General features: G+C 40.8%; 1 protein-coding gene across 1 annotated transcript in view; it reads right to left on the bottom strand.

Moving 5' to 3' along the window:
- Nucleotides 1-17,840, bottom strand: part of LOC134339732 (cytosolic 5'-nucleotidase 1A-like) — a 68,606-nt gene extending 50,766 nt beyond the window's left edge. The window contains exons 1-4 of the mRNA XM_063036466.1: nucleotides 17,400-17,840; nucleotides 17,065-17,232; nucleotides 8,436-8,565; nucleotides 348-470 (exon numbers count right to left, since the gene is read on the bottom strand). Of these exons, the coding sequence (XP_062892536.1) occupies nucleotides 348-470; nucleotides 8,436-8,565; nucleotides 17,065-17,232; nucleotides 17,400-17,531 (553 nt within the window). The 5' untranslated portion in view covers nucleotides 17,532-17,840. The remainder of the gene's footprint in view (nucleotides 1-347; nucleotides 471-8,435; nucleotides 8,566-17,064; nucleotides 17,233-17,399) is intronic.
- Between the last annotated feature and the right edge of the window lie 4,673 nt (nucleotides 17,841-22,513).

Raw genomic sequence — 22,513 nt, 5'->3', positions numbered from 1 at the left:
AATCGTTGAGAGAACAATGAATTTAAAATTGTATCAAGACATTGTACAGGAGAATACAAGCTGGATAATGCAACAAGAGAATGGTCCAAAAGACAAGAGTAGGTCATATTTGTGCAGAAATGGAAAGAATACTACAGGGTTCTCAAACTTTCTAGCACCACCATGTCTGCTTTTACTTTTCAAATTAAATATCTTCTGATTTCATGAACAATCTATTGTGCATAACTGCAGGCCATAGCATTGAGTAAACAATTTCTATTGCCAAGAAGTAATAATGATTGTAGTTTTTTAAATGCTTTTAAATAACTTTTTCATTTCTGCTGTGGATTGCATTTCTTTTCTCTTACCTTCACTGAGAGCTTTTGCTACTTTAATTGGATCTGATGAGAGGTACAGGTTGGTGTTATATGCTTTTAGATAATTAATAGGACTTGTTCCCCCTGTCAAACAAAACCTTTCAATTGACAAACCTATGAAAAAGATAAAAATAACAGTTTATATCTATAATGTAATTTTAGACTGTTTAGTTAAAAATGTTAAGATAAATACAGAAAGCAATATTGTCATTTTCCATATAAAATCTTTTGCATATTAAAATAAATGACACCAATTATGAATATATGAATATCACGAAGTACACTATTAAACTGCAACATCTGAGTGAGCGATGATTCATTGTACAGTTGATGTCAATTATTTCTGTCCCCCACAATAATTGTTGAAATGCTTCCATGAGTGGGAGAGTTTCAAACAAGAGGATATTATTACGTGGTAAAGGAAAGGTCATCCAAAACTGAAACCCATGGGAATTTTTTTTCTATAGTGTGGTGACTCTCTGGAATTCTCTACCCCAGAGGGTTGTGGAGGCTGGATCATTGGAAGTATTTAAAGAGGGGGTAGATAATTATTTTAAATATTGGGAAATTTAGGACTTTGAGCCAAGGCCTGGGAAAGATCAACCTGAACATATTGAATGGCAGATAAAGGATGAGGGGTCAGCTGATCTGCTCCTGCCCTTATTTTTGTGTGTTCTTGTGTTCTCTGCTGCATAACCATTTTTCAAAATTATACTCCTTAATGAGAGCCGAAATCATCTACGTACAGTGACACACATTAGACCCACTTATCTCCTGTCACAGAACAATATTCACTCATTATCTGTAGTTTCCAGTCTGTTCATTGAGGTCAACCTATACTGTTGCATTTTCTTTCTCCACACCCACCACGTCTACAAATCTGAAGTTATCTTGTGACAAATCTTAAATCATTTTCTAAAAATCTAAATGGAATACTGTATATTTAAAGTACTTATCAACTTTTTATCAAAAAATCTACTAAATATGTGGTAATATATCAAATGTAAGGCTTGGAATTTTCAAATTCACTGTAGTTTTTTTTGTTGAATACATACAAACTTGAAAGCTTCATTTCTTTAAACTTGAATAATAAACTTAAAGAGCACATGCACAACCATCATCAGAACACGTTTTATGTTTAATTTTGCACTACAAACTTTTCGAAATGGTAATGTGACAATCTCGAATTAGCTGAATGAAAGTTAATTACTTTGTGCATGTTTGTGTGAATATTAAGCTATCTTTCTTACTGTTTCACGGTTCTGGTTCCTTAGTTGCAAAAACAGCAATTCCACTGTTGGACCAAGCAGGATCCAGAAAATGTAATGTTTTTACTATGAAGCCATCTACATCAGTTCCACAGTCATCCATTGCTGGAATCAATTTGTGCAAGCAGCTTTCTAAAACATTTATGTTTGCATATGTGGAAGTGAGCAGTGACCGAAGGTAGTTTCTGACTCAATTTCTGACCATGTGCTGCTAGGCTGCTCATAATGAGGACTTATTATGGGAAATAGGCACCCTTGCGATCTAGTAGCTTCCATCTCTCAGGAAGACCATCAAAAAGCTTCTTGGATTTTCTGATACTTGACAATTTCACAGATATATCTCATAGTTGCCACTTAATAGAATTATGACTAATTAAGTATCATAATGTTGCATTTCCATAAGAGGATAAAACGTATGAGCAGAATTAGGCCACTCAGCCCATCAAGTCTGTCCTGCTATTCCATCATGGCTGATTTATTATCCCTCTCAACCCCATTCTCCTGGCTTCTCTGCATAGTTTTTTACCTTGATTAATCACGAACCTATCAACCTCCACTTTAAGTATACCAAATGACTTGGCTTCCACAGTCATTGTGGCAATGAATTCCACAAATTTATACCCTCTGACTAAAGAAATTCCTCTTCACCTTTGTTCTAAATAGATCTCTTTCAAATCTGAGGTTGTATCCTCTGGTCCTGGACTCATCACTATAGGATACATCCTCTCCACATCCATTCTATCCAGGTCTTTCAAAACTTCATGGGTTTCAATGAGATGCAACCTCAATCTTCTAAACTCTAGTGAGTACAGGCCCAGAACCATGAAACGCTCCCCATAGGTTAACCCTTTCATTCCCACGATCATTCCTGTGAACCTCCACTGAACACTCTCCAATGCCAGTGCATCTTTTCTTAGATGAGGGAACTAAAAATGCTCTCAATACTCCAAGTGAATTCTGGCCAATGACTTATAAAGCCTCAGCATTACATCCTTGCTCTTATATTCTAGTCCTCTCAAAGTGAATGCTCACATTGTTTTTACCTTACTTACCACCGACTCAACCTGCAAGTTAATCTTTAGGGAATCCGGAACAAGGACTCCCAAGTCCCTTTCCACCTCCGGTTTTTGAATTTTATCCACACTTGGAAAATAATCTATGCCTTTATTTCTTCTACCAAAGTGCATGACCATGCACTTTCTTACACTACATTCAATTCTTTGCCCATTCTCCCAATCCGTCTAAGTCCTTCTGTGGACTCCCTGCTTCTGCTGTAGTTTGTGTCCACATCATGGCTACTGTTTGGAGGCCTGTATATGACTCCCATCCTTTTGCACTTGCAGTTTCCTAACTCTACACGCAAGGATTCAACATTTTCCGATCCGACAGTATGTCACCTTTTTCTTAGGATTTGATTTAATCTTTTACCAACAGAACCACCCTACCCCTATATGCTCATCTGCTTCTCTTTCCTGTACAATATGTGTCCTTGGATGTTGAGTTTTCAACAATGATCTCAGCATGACTCAGTGATGCCCACAGTGTCATACCTGCTAATTTCTAACTGCACCACAATATCATCTACTTTATTTTGTATACTGTGTGCATTCAAAAATACCACCATCCCCCCTGTATTCTTCACCCTTTTCAACTTTGCCCCCATGTTATACTTCAACTCATCCCACTGACTGCAATTCTGCTTTATTATCTGCCTGTCCTTCCTCACAGTCTCACTACACACTACATCTAATTGTATACCAACTGGCCCATTCCTCATCCCTATCACTCTGGTTCCCATCCTCCTGTCAAATTAGTTTAAACACTTCCCTACAACTCCAGCAGACCTGCCTGGTCCCCCTCGGGTTCTAGTGTAACTCATCCTTTTTGTAAATGCCATACATTTCCCAGAAGTGATCCAACAATCCAGAAATCTGAAATCCTGTCCCTTGTACCAATTCTTCAGCCAGGCATTCACCTACTAAATCATCCTATTCTTACCCTCTCTGACATATAGTACAGGCAGCAATCCAGAGATTACTACCCTGGAGGTCTTGCTTTTCAGCTTTCTACCTAACTCCCTATATTCTCTCTTCAGGACCTCCTCCTTTCTCCTACCTATGTTGTTGGTACCAATATGTCCTACAACTTCTGGCTACGTTCCCCCTTTGGAACATTCTGGGCCCAATATGAGACATCTCTGACTGCAGCACCTAGGAGGCAAAATACCATACAGGTTGCTTTTCCATGTCCACAGAACCCCTCACCTGCTCCTTTAACTATGGAATCCTCTATCACTACCTCACTCTTCTTCTCCCCCCCCCCCCCACCTTCTGAACTACAGAGACAGACACAGTGCCAGAGACAGGCTCCTGCCCCTTCCCCTGATAGTTCATCTCCCTAAACAGTATCCAAGTGATATATGTATTACTGATGGGAATGACCACAGAGGTATTCTGCACTGGCTGTCTATTCCCTTTCTCTCTTTTGACAGTCACCCAGGTACCTGCCTCTTTCAAGTTAGTGGTGACTACCTCCCTGTAGCTCCTATCCATCGCCTCCTTAGTCTCCCATATAGGCCAAAGGTCATCCAGCTGCAACTCCAGTTCCTTAACACAGTCGCGAGGAATCTGCCGCTTGATGCACTTCGTCCAGATGCAGGCATCAGGGAGACTGAAATTTCCACACATGCCACTAATTCTGGAGTCATTGAAGGTAGAAGGTAAAACCCCAGCTACCACAAGTAACCAAATGGATTTACCAAAAGCTTATCATCTAAACAACCATGAAGACAGAAGGCGGCCTTCAGATGCTGGAAATTCAGGGCAACACCCAAAAATTGCTGGAGGAACTCAGCAGATCAGGCAGCATTTATGCAGGGTAATGGACAGTAAAACATCATAACATTTCAGCTCAGGTTCTTTATGGCAAGTTAAATTCATGCCATGCAGATGATAGATCAGGGCCATCTCAAATCAATTGAATTGAATCCACCTCCCTTGGTTAATTATTATAGCATTCTCAAATGCAACAGTAGCATCATCCTCCAGAAGACTGTTTACCACAAGTTTACTTGGACCATAAATATTCTGTCTGTGTGGTCAAAAGTAATGGCCCACCTGATTCCCTAAAGCCTCTTCACCATCTGTAAGGACAAAGTCAAGAGTGCAATGGAGATCTATCCACTTGCAGAGTGGGTGCTAGTCTATGATGAACACACATAAAGCTGAACATTATCCAAGACAAAGTATCAAACTTGATTCGCATTCCAGCTTCCATGTAAACATTTAATCCTCCCCTCACCACTAAAACACTGAGTGCTATCAAGTACAGCAAAAACAAACCTTCAGCAGCCCCTCCCAAGAAAATAATTTTCATTACTTTAAATGGGAAAGGAGCACAGATTCAAGTGACTTTCACCGATGTCTATTTCCAAGCCATTACCCTCCTGATTTAAAAATATGACTGTATTTACATTCCAAACTCCTTGAACTTTTCAATAAATATTACTGCGGGACTATTTTCAACACAGGAACTATAGAGGTTCGAGAAGGAAAGTCCACCACTTATTCACGGGGCAATAACTGTGAGTCTTGCCAGCAAAGTTCAATTTCCTTGAATGAATTTAAAAGATACTAAATATGGAAATGAATGTGTGCTACGCTCTTCAGTTCTAATCAAAAGATCCATGAATGCCTTAGAAAGGTTTCAAAACTAAATTTAGCAGCCAGTGTGCTTCACATCCTTTGAAAGGTAAAGAGAAAAGGCATGTAGTTGGTGCAGCAGTCAAACAGCATGGATGGGAATTGGATAAGAAACAGTTCTATTGGTTAAAGTTGTGGAAAGATTATTGGTTTGTTCTTCTTGCTTAATGCAATCACGGAAGGTAAATATCTACATAGCTTATGAAAAGCTTGCAATAGCTTTGGCAGGAGGAGAAGATGGCAGTGCGCCGCGCGTGCGCAGCTCTCCGGTGAAAAATGATGTCATATCTGTTAAATAGGGGCCGTAGACAATTCTGATTTGATGGAGAATGGACGTGAAAGCACAGAGGAACATCTGGAGAAATTTCTGAAACGCCCGTCCGCTGCTGTCGTTACTGTGTGGTCGGGAATCTTTCGGAGGGTAGGCCTCAAAATCCCCAGCCTTGCCTGCTTCTGGCAACCGAGAAGGAGGTCGAATCATTCAGCAGAGATGCCGCTCAGTACTCGGTGTCGGAGAGCTGATCAGAGCTCGAAGTTTTCGGATGACTCAGAGTCAGGTTGTGGTCGGCATGGCAGGGAGAGTTTTTCTTCCTTCTCCCGTCTGCGTGAGATGTGGGACATTCGAGAAACTTTGAATTTTACTGTGCTCACGGACTTTCTTCATCAAGTTATGGTATTGTTACATTGTTTGTAACTATATGTATAATTATATGGTTTTTTCAGTCTTGGTTTGTCCTGTGTTTTGTGATATCACACCGGAGGAAATAATGTATCATTTCTTAATGCATGCATTACTAAATGACAATAAAAGGGGACTACATGTCTTCATAATCTAAAAAGCATCAGAAAATTTTACCTGATGGAAGTCAATTCTGATAATGGTGATCTCCCTAAGTGTGTCGCAATGAAGTTCTGAACTCATGTACATGCCATCAAATGGGCCAAACTAAAATGACATCATTCCAATTTTCACTTAACTTCTGCAATCTAATAGGGAGCTCTTACCGTGATCTTAGATTATAAGTGTCCTATCTATTTTCTGTTAGAGATAATATTTGATTGCAGTTTTCCAAAAGAATTTCCATCAGCAAGTGGGCAGTGAATATATTGGTATGTGATATACCAACATGTGAAATTGATCTCTAAGTTAAAAGTAATCAACACAATCAGAATCACATAACTTTTTTTTTGAAAAGTGAAATGTAGAATGGAGTACAAGTCAAAATGGCTGCTGAATTGCAATGATAAAGAAACCCTCTCTTATATTTGGCCCAATATGAATAAGCAAAAGGCAATTTAATCTTAGTTTACAAAAAAATGTAAAAACAAGTCAGTGAAAGAGCATTGTCAAGCAGTACTGTATTCTAAAATAGATTAAAGCATGCAACACCAACTAACCATGCCAGCTGCGTCACTAGTCCACTCCTTTTATCGATACTGATCATCAGCATTTAGAACCTCACCTACAGTATACCCTTTGGCTTTACAGAGTATTGCCTCTGCTGTCACTACTGGACTTCACTTGTTCTCTTATTATCTCTGAATGCCTTTAGATTTACCTTAATCCTATCTGTTAGTGACTTTCATGAGCCTTCATTGCCTTCCTAATTACTTTTTAATCATGTCCCAACAGTTTATATGCTCTTGAAGGGTCCGCCCACCTCTTTAGATCTCTTCATCTACCACATCTGTTCTTTTATCTCGTTATCCCTCTTAGTATCTCTAAATCTGCGGAATTCACTGTGCTTGTTACCCTTGGTTTTCCCTCTTACAGCAATATGTCGGCCCTGAACTCTTTCCATTTTGCCTTTGAATGCTTCCCTCTTTGCCAATGTAAACTTATCTGCAAATCAATACTCCCAGTTTACTTTTACGAAGTTCTGTCTTATTTTAATGAAATTAGCCTTCCCCCAATTTGAAAACTTCATTACTGGCCCACCTTTATCTTTTTCCATAACCACTTTGAAATATGAAGTTATGGTTACTCTCTCCAAAATGTCTCCCGACTAATATGTCATTCACATTCCCAATGATAAGTTCCAGTAATGCTCCTTCCCTCTTTATCTATCTACAGATTGTGTCAAAAGTTTTCCTGGACACATCTCAAAAACTCCACCCTCTCTGAGCTTTACATGCTAAGGAACTCCCACTTAGTATTGAGGAAATTGAAATCTTGTTGTACTATAATGCTACTTTTGTTACATCTCACTGCAATTTGCCTTTTTTTTAACTGCCCGTTACACCACTGGCGTACAGGGCACAAAGATGATGTTCGCGGCTTCCTTCATCATGTCAGTAGCTTCCTCTCGGATTTCACTACTGTCAGTCACGCAAGTCCTGGGTGGATACTCAGGAATACCGATACACTCAGATGTAGATGGACTCTTCACTGCTGTTTCCATAACAATTTTGTTTTAACAGTCATGGTTGTTAGTTCCTGAATCTCCTGAATCTAGATGACCAGTGAACCACTCTTAATTTGTCCTCTACTCTTTGACCTGTTTGGCACGAGTGACCCTACCAAATGCCAACACCCTATTCCAGCCAGCATAGCTCTCTGGGTCATCTGGGCCTCCAAACCATGACAAGGTTGTGGCCCTCTTGGAGGTGCAATATGCTTACAAATCTTTTAATATGTTGGTGACAGTCTAGTTTTTTTTTGCTACAATATATGCTCATTCATTACTTACTCGGTGTTGTTTTCACAGTTTAAACATCTCACTGCCTTACTCCATCATACTGCGCACTAACAGTTGAAACCGTTTGTCATTGCAAATGTCTGACATTTTTTCTAAAGCAGCCTGCCTCATGACAACAATAACAAGGTTTGCAAGGTGCCTGCCAATGACATCACCTGCCTGTCAACTGGTAAAGAGTAATTATTATATTTATATTGATAACTGGTAGATTTATTGAGATTGTTAGCAATTTGATTGCTCCCAGAATGTTATTTACCAAGTTGAGTTTTCTTTGTCAGCTGCATAAGATAAGAAATAAAACAGCCTTTTCTTCAACCTGAAATTTTTATAAAAGTTCTCTGTATAGCTCATCAGCTTGGCATGTTTTGATATAAAAATTCCATATTGTCACTGTTGTCTTTCTGTACATACCATAATGATTGATACTGTTTATCAGCCGTACTCCTACTTGTGCATGGTTATTGGTCATTAGAACCACATCAAATATTTCATCAGACCCAGGATAAAGTTCATGTAGGCGTGAATTAACTGCTTCCAGTGCCTAGGCATAATAAAGAATTCTGGTTACACAAGTATATATTAAATATGCATATGATATGATATAATATTTTTGTTACTACTTAGTAGACAAAATTTCAGGTCATATTTTATACCAATGTTTCTAGTTGTCAGTTCCAACATCCACATTTTCAATTGGTTTTAGTTCATCAACTGATCTTGGTCATTAAGTACTTCTTGGTGACTGTATGTCACTGTGGATAATCTGGAGGATTGTCAGAGGTTACAGCGGGACATTGATAGGATGCAGAACTGGGCTGAGAAGTGGCAGATGGAATTCAACCCAGATAAGTGTGAAGTGGTTCATTTTGGTAGGTCAAATTTGATGACAGAATATAATAATAATGGTAAGACTCTTGGCAGTGTGGAGGATCAGAGAGATCTTGGGGTCCGAGTCCATAGGACACTCAAAGCTGCTGCGCTGTTTGACAGTGCTGTTAGGAAGGCGTATGGTGTGTTGACCTTCATCAAACATGTGATTAAGTTCAAGAGCCGTGAGGTAATGTTACTGTTATATAAGAACTTAGTTAGACCCCACTAGGAGTACTATGTTCAGTTCTGGTCACCTCACTACAGGAAGGATGGAGATACTATAGGCGGAGTCCAGAGGAGATTTACAAGAATGTTTCTTGGATTGAAGAGCATGTCTTATGAGAATAGGTTGAGTGAACTTGGCCTTTTCTCCTTGGAGCAACAGTAGATGAGAAGTGACCTGATCGAGGTGTTATAAAATGACGAGAGGCATTGATCATGTGGATAACAAGACACTTTTTCCAAGGGCTAAAATGGCTAACACAAGGGAGCATAGTTTTAAGGTGCTTCGAAGTGCATAGGGTGGGATGTCAGAGGTAAATTTTTCACACAGAGAGTGGTGGGTGCGTGGAATGCACTACCAGCAACGGTGGTAGAGGCGGATACAATAAGGTCTTTTAAAATGCTCTTAGATAGGATCATGGAGCTTAGAAAAGTAGAGGGTTATGCGGTAGGGAAATTCTAAGCAGTTTCTAGAATTAGGTTACATGGTTGGCACAGCATTATGGGCTTGTAATGTGCTGCAGATTTCTATGTTCCATGTTCTATGTACTACTTTCTTTAACTGCTCGCAGTCATCATTTTATTCATTCAATTAGCTTTTATCTATTCTAATAAAGTATGGAATAAGTAATTCAAAAACCACAGCTTCTTACCCCAAAAAAATCTTTGATCTGAGTCTTAAACTCAATTCACAAAACTTGGTCTAAACATTTCTAGTTTATTCATTTCCTAGGGAAGCTCCCACTGAGAATCACCTGAATTCAGCTTTATTTCTTCTCTGTTCCTTGAGAGCACAACAGTGTTCATAACTCTCAGCAGTGCTGAAATCTGCACCCTTACATTTTTCCAGAATGGGAGTGCCACTCATGAGTTTACACTTACTGCTAACTCCAGTAGTCCTCAAAGTGTATTGGTACAAAAACTGCAAATTGCATTGCTAATTCAATGCTCCCACAGTAGCTTTATCTTAAAATATTTATAAACGCGTACCTGCTTATTGCAAGTATAAAAGCTGGGGAAGGGGAGGTGTTGGAGTGGAGACATTCAATTTGTACCAATTTCTGCTATAAAAAGGGCAGGCAATCAGTACATGTATTGGAAGACATCAGTCAAAATTGGGCCCCAGCCTTTCTCTGGAATAAAGCAGGAAAACACTGATGTCAGTTGTTTACTTGCTGCTCATTATCCCGCTGGCATTTAGAGCAGCAGTGAAGGTCCTCCATCTCTGGTGCTGCTCAGGGCTTCCTTCATCATGGCAGTAAAGCTTCCTCTCGGTTTTCACTAAACCTACAAGTCATGCAAGACCCGAGCGGAGAGTCAGAAATACTGTCACATTCACATGTAGAAGGATTCCTCATTGCTGTTTCCGTAATAATTTTGTTTTACCAGTCAAGGTTGTCAGCCCTGAGCTGAACCCCCGAACCTGCAGGACTGGTGGACTACTCTTAGTCTGGCCTCTATCCCTGGACTTCTTTGCCATGGGTGACCCTACCAAGAGCCAAAGCAAAAAGCCCTGACTCCAGCCAACATAGCTCTCCACACAAGCCTCCAAAATATGACAAGGTTAAGGTCCTCTTGGATGTCAATTAACTAATCTAATCAATCCAAGGTACACAATGAGTACAGTTCCAAAGTTGAGAGAATGGGGAGGGGCAGGAAAGAGCTGTTGATTTTTGGTGTACACATCAGAATCTGAATCAGAATCAGGTTTATTATCACCGACATGTGACGTGAAATTTGTTAACTGATCAGTATTTGGACAATAAACTGTTACAGTATTAGTAGCCTAGAAATGATTTTATATTTCAAATTTATTAATAATTTTGAGCAGGTTTTCTAAAATGCTTCATTTATTTAAATCTGTCCATTATGATTTTATTAGTAGTGAAACAATGAATACACTAAATAAGCAATAAGACTCATTCTTTTCCTTAAAAAGAAAGTTCATAATTACTGTTACTAACATTAATCAATGATAATTTTTGCTCAAAATTACCATAGCATGTGAGTTTTTTTTAGAAAATTATTGCCAAATTGGGCACATGCTCTCTGAAAGGTTCGCCATCTCTGGCCTGTTCTCTCAAGTTTAGAAAGATGGGAGATTATCTCATGAATAGGTACAAAATTTTTATCATGTTTCAAAGGATAGATGCAGGGATGTTGCTTCCCCTGCAAGCTGAGTCTGGAAGTTCTTTACCTAAAACAAATTTTGTGGAGGCTCAGTCACTAAATTCAAGACAAAAATTGACAGATTATGGGATAGTAACAAAATTGAGCAATGCAGGAAAGTGATACTTGGGTAAAGAATTAGTCGTGATCTTATAGAAGGAAAGTGTGTGAGCTGGGGACTGAGCGGTCTGCTTCTGCTTTGACTTTTCATGTTCAAGACTTCTGTGAGTCTGTTCTAGTTTCCTTTTATTTCATTGATCATTAATTACTTCTGCCTTTTCTATCCAGCATGCCTCTACCTCTTAATAATACTTGTAGTTTTATTTTTGGCTTTATACCTGACCATTAAGAGTGGAAATGAAAGTCAAGGGAACAATATAAGAACAGACCAATAAACTACAGTTACTATATTTGGTCTGGGGAGATCATTAAATCAATGCAATTGAGGTGGTATTTTACAAATTACAACCTCTCCATAAGTTACAAAAACCGACATACAAACGGGCGTTTGAGACTGAACTGCCTTCTCTCCCCACACCACCCCTCTGAAGGCAGAGCTTTGTGGCCACTTAGTGTCGGTCCAGCATCCCGTTCAGTGGTTGGAGCAATGCAGAGAGAAGTAAATAAAAGTACAGAGGGGACATGCGGAGCAGCCATTGTTGGGAGTGGGCCAGTGGTGAGATGGGAGTGTTGGGCTTTAGCTTGGAAGAGGCGTTGACTCTGGGTAAGTTGTCCAGGTAAGCTTCCCTTTTTTCTTACTGTGTCAGGAGTACTTACTGTAGCTTAAATGACCATTGTGTGTTCTTCATGCCGGGATGTTGGAATCCTGGGAGACCCAGAGTCTCCCGGGGAACAACATCTGCATGAATTCCATCCAGTTGCAGCTCCTTGGAGACCATTTTAGGGTTCTGGTGCAGCAGCTGGATGACATTCAGCTTGTACGAGAGAGTGAGGAGATCATCAATCGGAGTTACAGGAAAGTGTTCACCCCAAAGTTGCAGAAGGGAGGTAGCTGGGTGACTGTCAGGAGAAGACAGGAACAGTGAATAGGCAGTTAGTGCAGAGCACCCCATGGGCATTCCTCTCAATAATAAAAATACCGTTTTGGATACCATTGTGGGAGATTACCTCCCAGGGGAATGCCACAGAGACCAGCTTACTGGCACTGAGCATGGGTCCATGGTGCAAAAGGGAAAGAGGGAGAAGAGGGGAGTGGTAGTGATAGGGCACTCAGTAGTCAGGGGAACAGAGAGGAGATTCTGTGGACATGAACGGGACACTGGATAGTATGTTGCCTCACAGGAACTAGGATCAGGGACGTCTTGGATTGCATTCACAATATTTTGGAGAGGGAAGAGGAGCAGCCAGATGTCTTGGTACATATTGGTACCAATGATATAGGAAGGAAAAGCAAAGAGGTTCTGAAAAGAGATTTTAAAGAGCTAGGTAGAAAGCTGAGAAGCAGGACTTGCCGGGTAGTAATTTCTGGATTGCTGCCTGTGCCATGCACCAGTGAGGGTAGAAACAGGATGACATGGCAGATAAACGTGTGGCTGAGAAGATGGTGCAGAGGGAGGGGCTTCAGGTTCTTGGATCATTGGGTTCTCTTCTGAGGGTCCTGTACAAAAAGGACAGGCCGCACGTAAACCAAAGGAGGAACAATATTCTTGCAGGCCGATTTGCTAGAGCCTATGGGGTGGGTTTAAACTAATTCGGCAGGGGACGGGAACAGGAGTGAAGGGACTCAGTATAGGACTGATGGTAATGAAGCAAAGAAAGCATGCAATCAGATTGTCAGGAAGGGCAGGCAGATGATATGACAAAATTGCAGCTAGCATGGTGAATATCAGTGCATTAGGGATGCAGGATCGAAAGAGTAGCACAATACAGTATTCAAAGTATTATATCTCAATGCATGGAATACAAGAAATGAGGTAGATGATCTTGTCACACTTTTACAGACTATCGGGTATGACGTTGTGGCCATCATTGGATTATGGCTGAAGGATGATTGTAGTTGGGAGCTGAATGTCCAAGGTTACATATTGTTTCAGGGATAGGAAGGTAGGCAGAGAGGACAGTATGACTGCTGGTAAAGAATCATTAGAAAGATGTGACATAGGATCAGAAGATGTTGAATCCTTGTGGGTTGAGTTAAGAAACTGCAAGGGAAAAGGACCATGATGGCAGTTACATACAGGCCTCCAAACAGTAGCTGGGATTACAACGGGAAATAGAAAAGGTATGTCAAAAGGTCAAATGGGAGATTTTAACATTTTTTTTATTTATTCATTTACGGGATGTGAGCATCGCCAGCTAAGACCGCATTTATTGCCTGTCTCTAGATGTCATGGAGAAGGTGGTGATGATCTGCCTTCTTGAACCGCGCAGTCCCTGATGTGTAGGTACACCCACAGTGCTGTTAGGGTAAATGCAGGTAGATTGGGAAAATCAGGATCTCAGAGTGAATTTTTTTGAATGCCTATGAGATTTTTTTTTAGAGCAGCCTGTCATTAAGCCTACTAGGGGATCAGCTGTACTGGATTGGGTGTTATGTAAGGAACTGGAGGTGATTAGGAAGCTTAAAGTAAAGAAACCCTTAGGAGACAGTGATCACAATATCACCGAGTTCAACTTGAAATTTGCTAAGGAGAAAGTAGAGTCTGATTTAGCAGTATTTTAGTGGAGTAAATAAAATTAGAGGGAAGAGAGAGACATTTACCAAAGTAATTTGGAAGGAGATGCTAGCAGAGATGACAGCAGAGCAGCAATGGCTTGAGTTGCTGGGGAAAATGAGGAAGGTGCAGGACAGATGTACTGCAAAAACAAAAAAAAATACTCAGATGGCAAAATAGTACAATTGTGGCTGACCAGGGAGGTCAAAACTAATGTAAAAGCAATAGAGAGGACATACAACAAAGTAAAAATTAGCAGGAAGATAGAGGATTGGAAAGTTTTTAAAAACCTCTAGAACTAAAAGAATCATTAGGAGGGAGAAGCTGAAATATGAAAGCAAGCTGGCAAGCAACATCAAGGTGGATAGAAAAAAACTTTTTCAAGTATATTGAAATGAAAGAGAGCTAAGAGTGGATGTAGGACCACTAGAAAATGAGGCTGGAGAAATAATAACAGGGGCAAGGAGATGGCAGATGAATTAAATAAGTATTTTGTATCAGAGTTCAATGTGAAAGACAGTCACAGTGTGTCAGGTGTTGAAAAGTGTGAGGGAAGAAAAGTTGGTGAACTTATTATTACAAGGGACAAGCTGCTCAAAAAGCTGAAAGACCTTAAGGTGCATGTCATCCAGACCAGAAGAACTGCACCCTAGAGGTCTGAAGGACGCAGCGGTAGAGACTGTGGTAGCATTATAACGATCTTTCAAGAATCATTGGACTCTGGTATGGTTCTGGAGGATTGGAAAATTTCAAGTATCTCTCCACTCTTTAAGAAAGTAGGGAGGCAACAGAATTAATAGACCAGGTAGCCTGACCTCAATGCTTGGGAAGATAGTGGAGTCAATTTTTAAGGATGAGGTTATGAAGTACTTGGTGACACAAGACAAGACAAAGGTCTTGTGGTTTCCCTCAGGGAAAATCTTGCCTGACGACTCTGTTGGAACTCTTTGAGGAGATTACAAGTTGGACAGATAAAGGGGATGCAGTGGAATGTTTGGATTTTCAGAAGGTGCCACTCATGAGGCTGCTTACCAAGTTAAGAGCCCAAGGTGTTGCAGAAAAATTACTGGCATGGTTAGAGCATTGGCTGATTGGTAGGAGGAGGGAGCAAATGGGAATAAAAGGATTCTTTTCTGGTTGGCTGCCAGCAACTAGTGGTATTCCACAGGGGCTGGTGTTGGGAATGCTTCTTTTTATGATTATATAGGATTTAGATGATGGAATAGATGGCTTTGTTGCCATGTTCATAGATGATACAAAGATTCAAGGAAGAGGAGGTAGTATTGGGGAAACAGGTGGGCTGCAGAAGGACTGCAGATTAGGAGAATGGCAAGAAAGTGGCAAATGAAATATAATGTTGGAAAATGCTTGGTCATGCACTTTGGTAGTAGAAATAAATGTGCAAACTATTTTCTAAATGGGGAGAAAATCCAAAAATCTGAGATGCAAAGGGACTTGTGCAAAACACCCTAAAGGATAACTTGCAGGTTGAGTTGGTGGTGAGGAAGGCAAATGCCATGTTAGCATTCATTTTAAGAGGTCTAGAATACAAGAGCAGGGATGTGATGCTGAGGCTTTATAAGACACTGGTGAGGCCTCACTGTGAGTATTGTGAACAGTTTTGGGCTCCTCAGCTAAGAAAAGATGTGCTGGCATTGGAGAGTGTTCAGAGGAGGTTCACAAGGATGATTCTGGGAATAAAAGGGTTATCATATGAGGAATGTTTGAAGGCTCTAGGCCTGTACTCACTGGAATTTAGAAGGATTATTTACAGTTGGATCTCATTGAAACCTTTCAAATGTTGAAAGACACAGACAGAGTAGACATGGAAAGGATATTTCTCATGGTGGCGAGTCTTGGATAAGAGGGCACAGCCATAGGATAGAGGGGCATCCATGTAAAACAGAGATGCAGAGAAATATCTTTAGCCAGAGGGTGGTGAATTTGTACCACAGGCAGCTGTGGAGGCCAAGTTGTTGGGTGTATTCAAGGCGGAGATTTATAGGTTGTTGATTGGCCACAGCATCAAAGGTTACAGGGAGAAGGCCAGGGAGTGGTGTTGAGGAGGGGAAAAGAAGGATCAACAACAGGCCAAATGGCCTAATCCTGCTCCTATGTCTTATGGTCTCTAACAGCTGCCACCCACTTCCCACTAACTGCTTCAGGGAGGGTCAGGATCAAACCAAGCAGAGCTGGAAGCACTGAACAGACAGACTTATTCACTGAGCCAATGAGGTTCACTTTCCTGTCACAACTGAATGTTTTCCCACACACTAATTTAGGAACTGTTTATGTAAAGTTTCTAGGTTTGGAATTCTGCCGTACCCTAAGGACTTCCCTCAATATGTTGTTATAAATTCTGAAAACCATCTTTATGACAGAGATTTTAATTTTGTCACATTTTAATTAAATATTGACAGAGTTTCCTAGAGTTCCCATATTTCATGTTGTGATTGGATTACTATAATCCATTATCAACTTTGTTACTATTATCATAAAGTCACACTGCGATAAAAAGGCCTCTTGGCTCATCAATGCCTGATATGACCACGTGATATGGGTTAACCTATGGAATCACAGACCAATTTGCTTAAAAATCCTAATGTTTTCCTAATTCTGAAATTGATGTTTTGTTCATTGTAAACAACTCACAGAAATCACCAAGAAACGTTTAATCAACTCACAGGCTCTTGCGTTTAATACACACACCCCGTGTAAATCCAACCAAATAGATAATGCCACACTGTATCCCTACCTGTTTCTAAAGAGCATCACTGAGCGCTTGCAGACACCAATGTTAAGGGCAATCTATTTGTTTCTATTTATCAACGCCATACTTAAAGCTAGAGCGCGAAGCACACTTGTTGGTATGGGTGTTGGAGCAAGATTTTAGCACCATCTGACTTAGCCGCTAGTGCCCGGACTTCTGTATTTGGGCTACGGGCCTTGACCTTTGCTCTTTGAGCGGGTGGGGGTAGTTGTAGTCCTAGTTCTAGCTTGGGTGGGGTTGGGGAGGGAAGGTGCCGCTTCTCCGGCGGGGTGGCGGGCGTCTCAAACACAGCTTGTTGTTGCAAGCCTTTCAGAGGCTGCACCCTGGGTCCTACCTTCATCAAGGAGAAGGCCAATCCTTTTTTGAGAGGTTCGTTCTCGTGGTCCTGCTGGTACTTAACATATGACTCCAAGCCGTCAGTTTCATAGATAGCCCGTTCCTCGGCCATGTTGAAGAGTGTCCGAGAGGAGACGGCGATGGTGATAGCATGTGGATTCTTGCTCTGCAAAACAGGTTTGCCCATATTGACATATATGGTATATATGTATGTATATGTACATAGTCTTTACTGATATGTAGATTTTGGGGTTATTTCTTGCCCTTGCCATTCCCCTCCCCCCGACCACTTTAAATTGAAACCATGACAAGTTTGTAAGCAAGTTGTTTTACCCCTGTGGAGTTCTTGATGGATCCACCAGATCCTCGGCCTCTCCTGGGTGTCGAAGACCTTTCTTGCGGCGCGGGAACAGGCACACTGCAAAGGTCCATGTCGTCCAGCGAGTAGAGTTCAGAATCACTCATCTTTACCCAATTTCTCCCTACAGCAGAAGCGAAGCAGAGGGTCGGAGGGAATATGCCTGAGCCACTTGTGTCCGGGCTTTGGTCTTTCAAGGGAAAAGATGATTGTATCGATAGTTTGTTGGGAGGTTGGCGAGGGGCGGTGCTGCGGCTCTGGCAGGCAGCGGGCGCGTCACAAAGACAGCCTGCGAGTTGTCACAAGCAGCGGCGGCACACGTGTCTTCAGCCAGAGAGTCCTGGACTCCGACAGGATACCCCAGTCCCGGCCGCCTTTTTCCTTGAGCTAGGTGGGGTGGCGGTTACTGCGATGTCCCCACCACTTCAGAACTAAGCATTAACCCATTTAACTCTCCGGCGCCGTGTCGTACAGTCGCACGACCCGGTTCTAACCATTTTCACAGGTGGACGGAAAACATTCCCAGGATCGGTTCGGAGACCAGTATTCACACCCCTTTCGTCCCCATCAATATTTTTAAGTCATGTTCCTTTTCTCGTTGCTTGGGAGAGCTTGGTGAACGTAGTTCAGACATGACCAGGGTGATGATGCGTCAAAAGTGTTTCATAACCTTGATTGTGCCTTGGGATGTCCCAAGCGACTGCACCCGTTATTCAGCCAGACTGAACAGCCGACAAATTTGACAGAAAACGGCTTTCTAACTACAGAAGTAGACGATGTGCAAACGGCAGATGCACCCGAAATGTAAAATGTTCCCTAATTACGAACCAAATGTAAATATACACAAACAGGAAATATTGTCAATTTTATTCACTAGCTGGGGATCATATCAGGAAGTTCTCATTACATGATCCCTAGTCCATAGTTGTAGGTAAAAACAATACATTAAAAAAAACACTTAGGAAAGAGGTAATTCTCCAAATTTCATTATAGTTTGAACACTGACTTATTAACAAAACCAATCGAAATGTTACATTCGTCCCTAACAGTAATATTTTGTAGGCTAACGAAAAGGTGATCTGAAACAGTCACTGGGAGAGTCAGTAAAGGCTGAGTACAGACTCTGGCAGCTGCCTCACAATGGCTTGATTGCTAAATTTTTATTATTGTCACGTGGACAGAGGTACAGCGAAAACCTTGTCTTCCACACTGTTCGTACTGATCAATTCGTCACAGCAGTGCACTGAGGTAGTACAAAGTAAAACCGTAACAGAGTGCAGAATAGAATTTTACAGAGGAGGTGCAGTACAGGTAGGGAATATTGATGACTGAGATCAAGAGTGTATTTTATAGTACTCGGGAACTGTTCAATAGCCTTATCACAGCTGGATAAAAGATGTTCTTGAGCCTGGTCGTGCATGTTTTCCAGCTTGTACCTTCTATTGTCGTGGTTTCTCGTTTCTCACAAACGACAAGGAGACGCAGAAAACTTGTCAAGACGTTTTAAACTTTAATTTGAAAATCAAAGCTGAGACAATCAGAAAACTAGTAGCTGACTGCCCGTCGAGGCTTGTATACAGCATTTTTATAGCAATTTTCTTATCTTAGATATATTATCATATCCAGTCGGCCTGTGATTACATATCATCAATATATCCGCTCTCGACTTTCCACTATTGTTGTACTCCCCAACTTAATTATGTCCTAGTTTACATTTTAGACCATATGTCCTCTCATCCCTAACCAGAGTTATTTCTTAATTAGTCTTGTGTTGACATACTGCCACATATTTCATCACCTTACTCGCCACCGTTATCTTTCTACTTCTATTCTATTCTAGTTCTCTTCATGAATTAATAGTGAACAGGCCAAAAGTCATGGCTACATAGTGAATGCCTTCTATTGAGCTAGCAGTGGTTACATAGTAAATATAGAAAATACAATGTGTACATTTGAGTAAATACTGTAATACATAGAAAATACAATGCATGCGTTTGCATTTTCCAATACTACCTGATGGAAGGAGATAGGAGATTGCAGAGAGGATGTCTAGGGTGGGTGGGAGGGTGGGGTCTTTAATCGTCCTAGCTGCTTTACTAAGGCAGCGAGAGTGTCGACAGAATGCATGTTATGGAGAATCGGCTTACGTGATGTGCTGAGCTGCTTCCAGTTTTTCGCAATCAATGGCAGAGCAGTTTCCCATGAAGTGCCTGGATAGAATAGGATGTTTACTGTGCTGCATCGATAAATAGTGAGGGTCAAAGGGGAGATGCAAAAATTCTTTTAGTAGAGACACCGGTGAACGTGCATGGAAATAGTTGACGTAATATATACAGAGGTAAGAGATTTGAATAGGTACAATGTAAAATCTGGTAAAATTCAGTTTTATACAATTGAAGATAGATTAACCGGAAGACCACAATCTGTGCGGATTGGATATAACATCTCCTCCCTGACAATCAACACTCACAATCTACAGGGACTTGTGCTTAGCCCACTGCTCTACTATTTCTACACGCATGACTGTGCGGCTAGGCATAGCTCAAATGACATCTATAAATTTGCTGTTGATATAACCATTGTTGACAGAATTTCAGCAGGTGACGAGAAGGCATGCAGGAGCGAGATATACCAGTTAGTTGAGTGGTGTCACAACAAAAACCTTGCACTCAGCGTCAGCAAGACCAAAGAGCAAATTGTGGACTTCAGGAAGGGTAAAACGAGGAAACACAAACCAATCCTCATAGAGGCGTCAGAAGTTGGACAGAGTGAGCAATTTCAAGTTCCTGGGTGTCAATATCTCTGAGGACCTAACCTGGACCCAACAAATTGGTGCAGCTATAGAGGAGACAAGACAGCAGCTATATTTTATTGGAAGTTTGAGGAGATTTGGTTCATCAAATAAAACACTCGAAAACTTCTGCAAAGGTACCGTGGAGAGCATTCTGACTGACTGCATCACAGTCTCTTATGGGGGGGGGGGCGCGGGGGGGGGCTACTGCACAAGATTGAAATAAGTTATAGAAACTTGTAAAATTAGTCAGCTCTATCATGGGTACCAGTCTCCATAGTATCTAAGGCATATTCATGGAACCGTGCTTTAGGAGGGTGGCGTCCGTCATCACGACCTAGAACATGCCCTCTTCACACTGTTACTGTCAGGAATGAGGTACAGAAGACTGAAGGCACATACTCTGGATTCAGGAGCAGTTTCTTCCCTCTGCCATCCAATTTCTAAATGGTCATTGACTCCGTGAACACTACTTCACTACTTTTGTATTTCTGCTATTTTGCACTACTTAAACTATTTAATAGACACATATATAAAGTAACTCAGTTTTTTCTTCTATACTTATATTTCATTGTACTGATGCCATAAAGTTAACAAATTTCATGTCATACGAGGTGATATTAAATCTGATTCTCAATCTGAAAGCACATACAAGTCTCAAGGACATCTTCTATCCTGCTTTTATAAGACCCTTGAATGGTTCTCTAGTATAAGGTGGCCTCCTGCCCTCACAATCGACCTCATTATAGCCTTGCACCTTATTATTTACCTGCACTGCACTTTTTCTGTAACTTTATTCTGCACTCTTATTGTTTTATCTTGTACTATCTCAAGATAGTGTTATAATGAATTGATCTGTATGAACAGTATGCCAGACATGCTTTACCTCTGTATGTGTGATGATAATAAACCAATCTATCAAATTTGGTTAGCCCACGGAGTACTGAAAAAAAAAGGGAAACTTGATTTGTACTTCAATAGCTCAGATTAAGTTTGTGCCCAAGTTTTGTCCCTATAAGCATTATTACACATAGTTCTAAAGCCACATCCAGAGCACCTCAAACAATTGCAGTACTGGTCAAAGACAACTTTGCCAAGTGGCTGACAGTTCTTGCTTGGGCAGAGAGATACTAGTCATGAATAGATCACAATTCTCACTGAGCAACAAGATGCCTCTTATGAGGAAATCATTGGTTCCAGCCAGTGGAAGAATGGAACCCAAAAGGATTTTGCTTAACGAGGTGCAGAGTGATGATTCATATGTGCAACAATTTATGTCTATGCTCAGAAAGATGCTGAGCATGAGCAGACTCCTTTCTTGTATGAGCAGGGTGATAACACATCTTAGCAGATCACCGTTCTTCTTGTGGAAGTATAGCATGACACATTTGAACTCGTGTCTCTTCGGCAAGAACATGTACCCCAACCAAACGCTCTCCCAGACCCACTCAGATACTTTTTCTCCATCAAGAACAGATTTCTTCACAGGTTGCTTTGAGAGACGACTGAGAACTATGAAGGGCTTCTGGTGAGCTATGCTGTGGAGTCTATCACCTGCATCAGCTCTGACACTGGTGGCTGTAACAATTATATTGCAATCTAAATTATAACAGACCATTATATAGTTACCACCCAGAACCCTGACAGTTCACCAAAGTCCCACTGCCAACCATCCCAGTCTACTCTTTAAATTGACTGGGCCAGTAGTCCTTTGAATTTAGGGTTAAGGAATGATTTGATTGAGATATTTAGTACTATAGACACAATTAATAGAACACAAAGAAATAAAACAAGAATTTTTGAAGCTCTAACCTAATAAGAATAGATGAGAATGAATCAGTTGAAATGGCGTACTTGGACGTTCAGAGACATTAAATGAGGTGCCACATAAGACACTGTTAAAACACAATTAAAGAATGTGGTATTGGAAGTAACATATTCGTGGAGATTAAGAATTATTTAACAGAAAACAGAAAGAGAATAAGAGAGTTGTTTTTAATTTGGAAAGTTGTATGAGTGGTTTATCAAAGTTAGATGCCAAGCCCCAGTTCTACAATATCCAAGGAATTGATTTGAATCAGGGTATCAAGTAAAATATAGCAAAGTCAGTTTATGATACAAAGCTGAATGGGTTTGTTGCTGGTGAAAACAATGCAGACTGGTTACAATAGTATACGACAGGCTAAATGAATAGCCAAGTAAACTATTAATGGAGCACAAGATGAAAAAGTACAGAGTAATTCATTTGGGTAGAGAAAATAAACATTGTGTACATTTATTAAATGGCAGGACATTGAA

The sequence above is a fragment of the Mobula hypostoma genome, chromosome 2 (assembly GCF_963921235.1).
Source record: "Mobula hypostoma chromosome 2, sMobHyp1.1, whole genome shotgun sequence".
Lineage (NCBI taxonomy): Eukaryota > Metazoa > Chordata > Chondrichthyes > Myliobatiformes > Myliobatidae > Mobula > Mobula hypostoma.
This window is presented reverse-complemented; position numbering and strand designations above follow the sequence as displayed.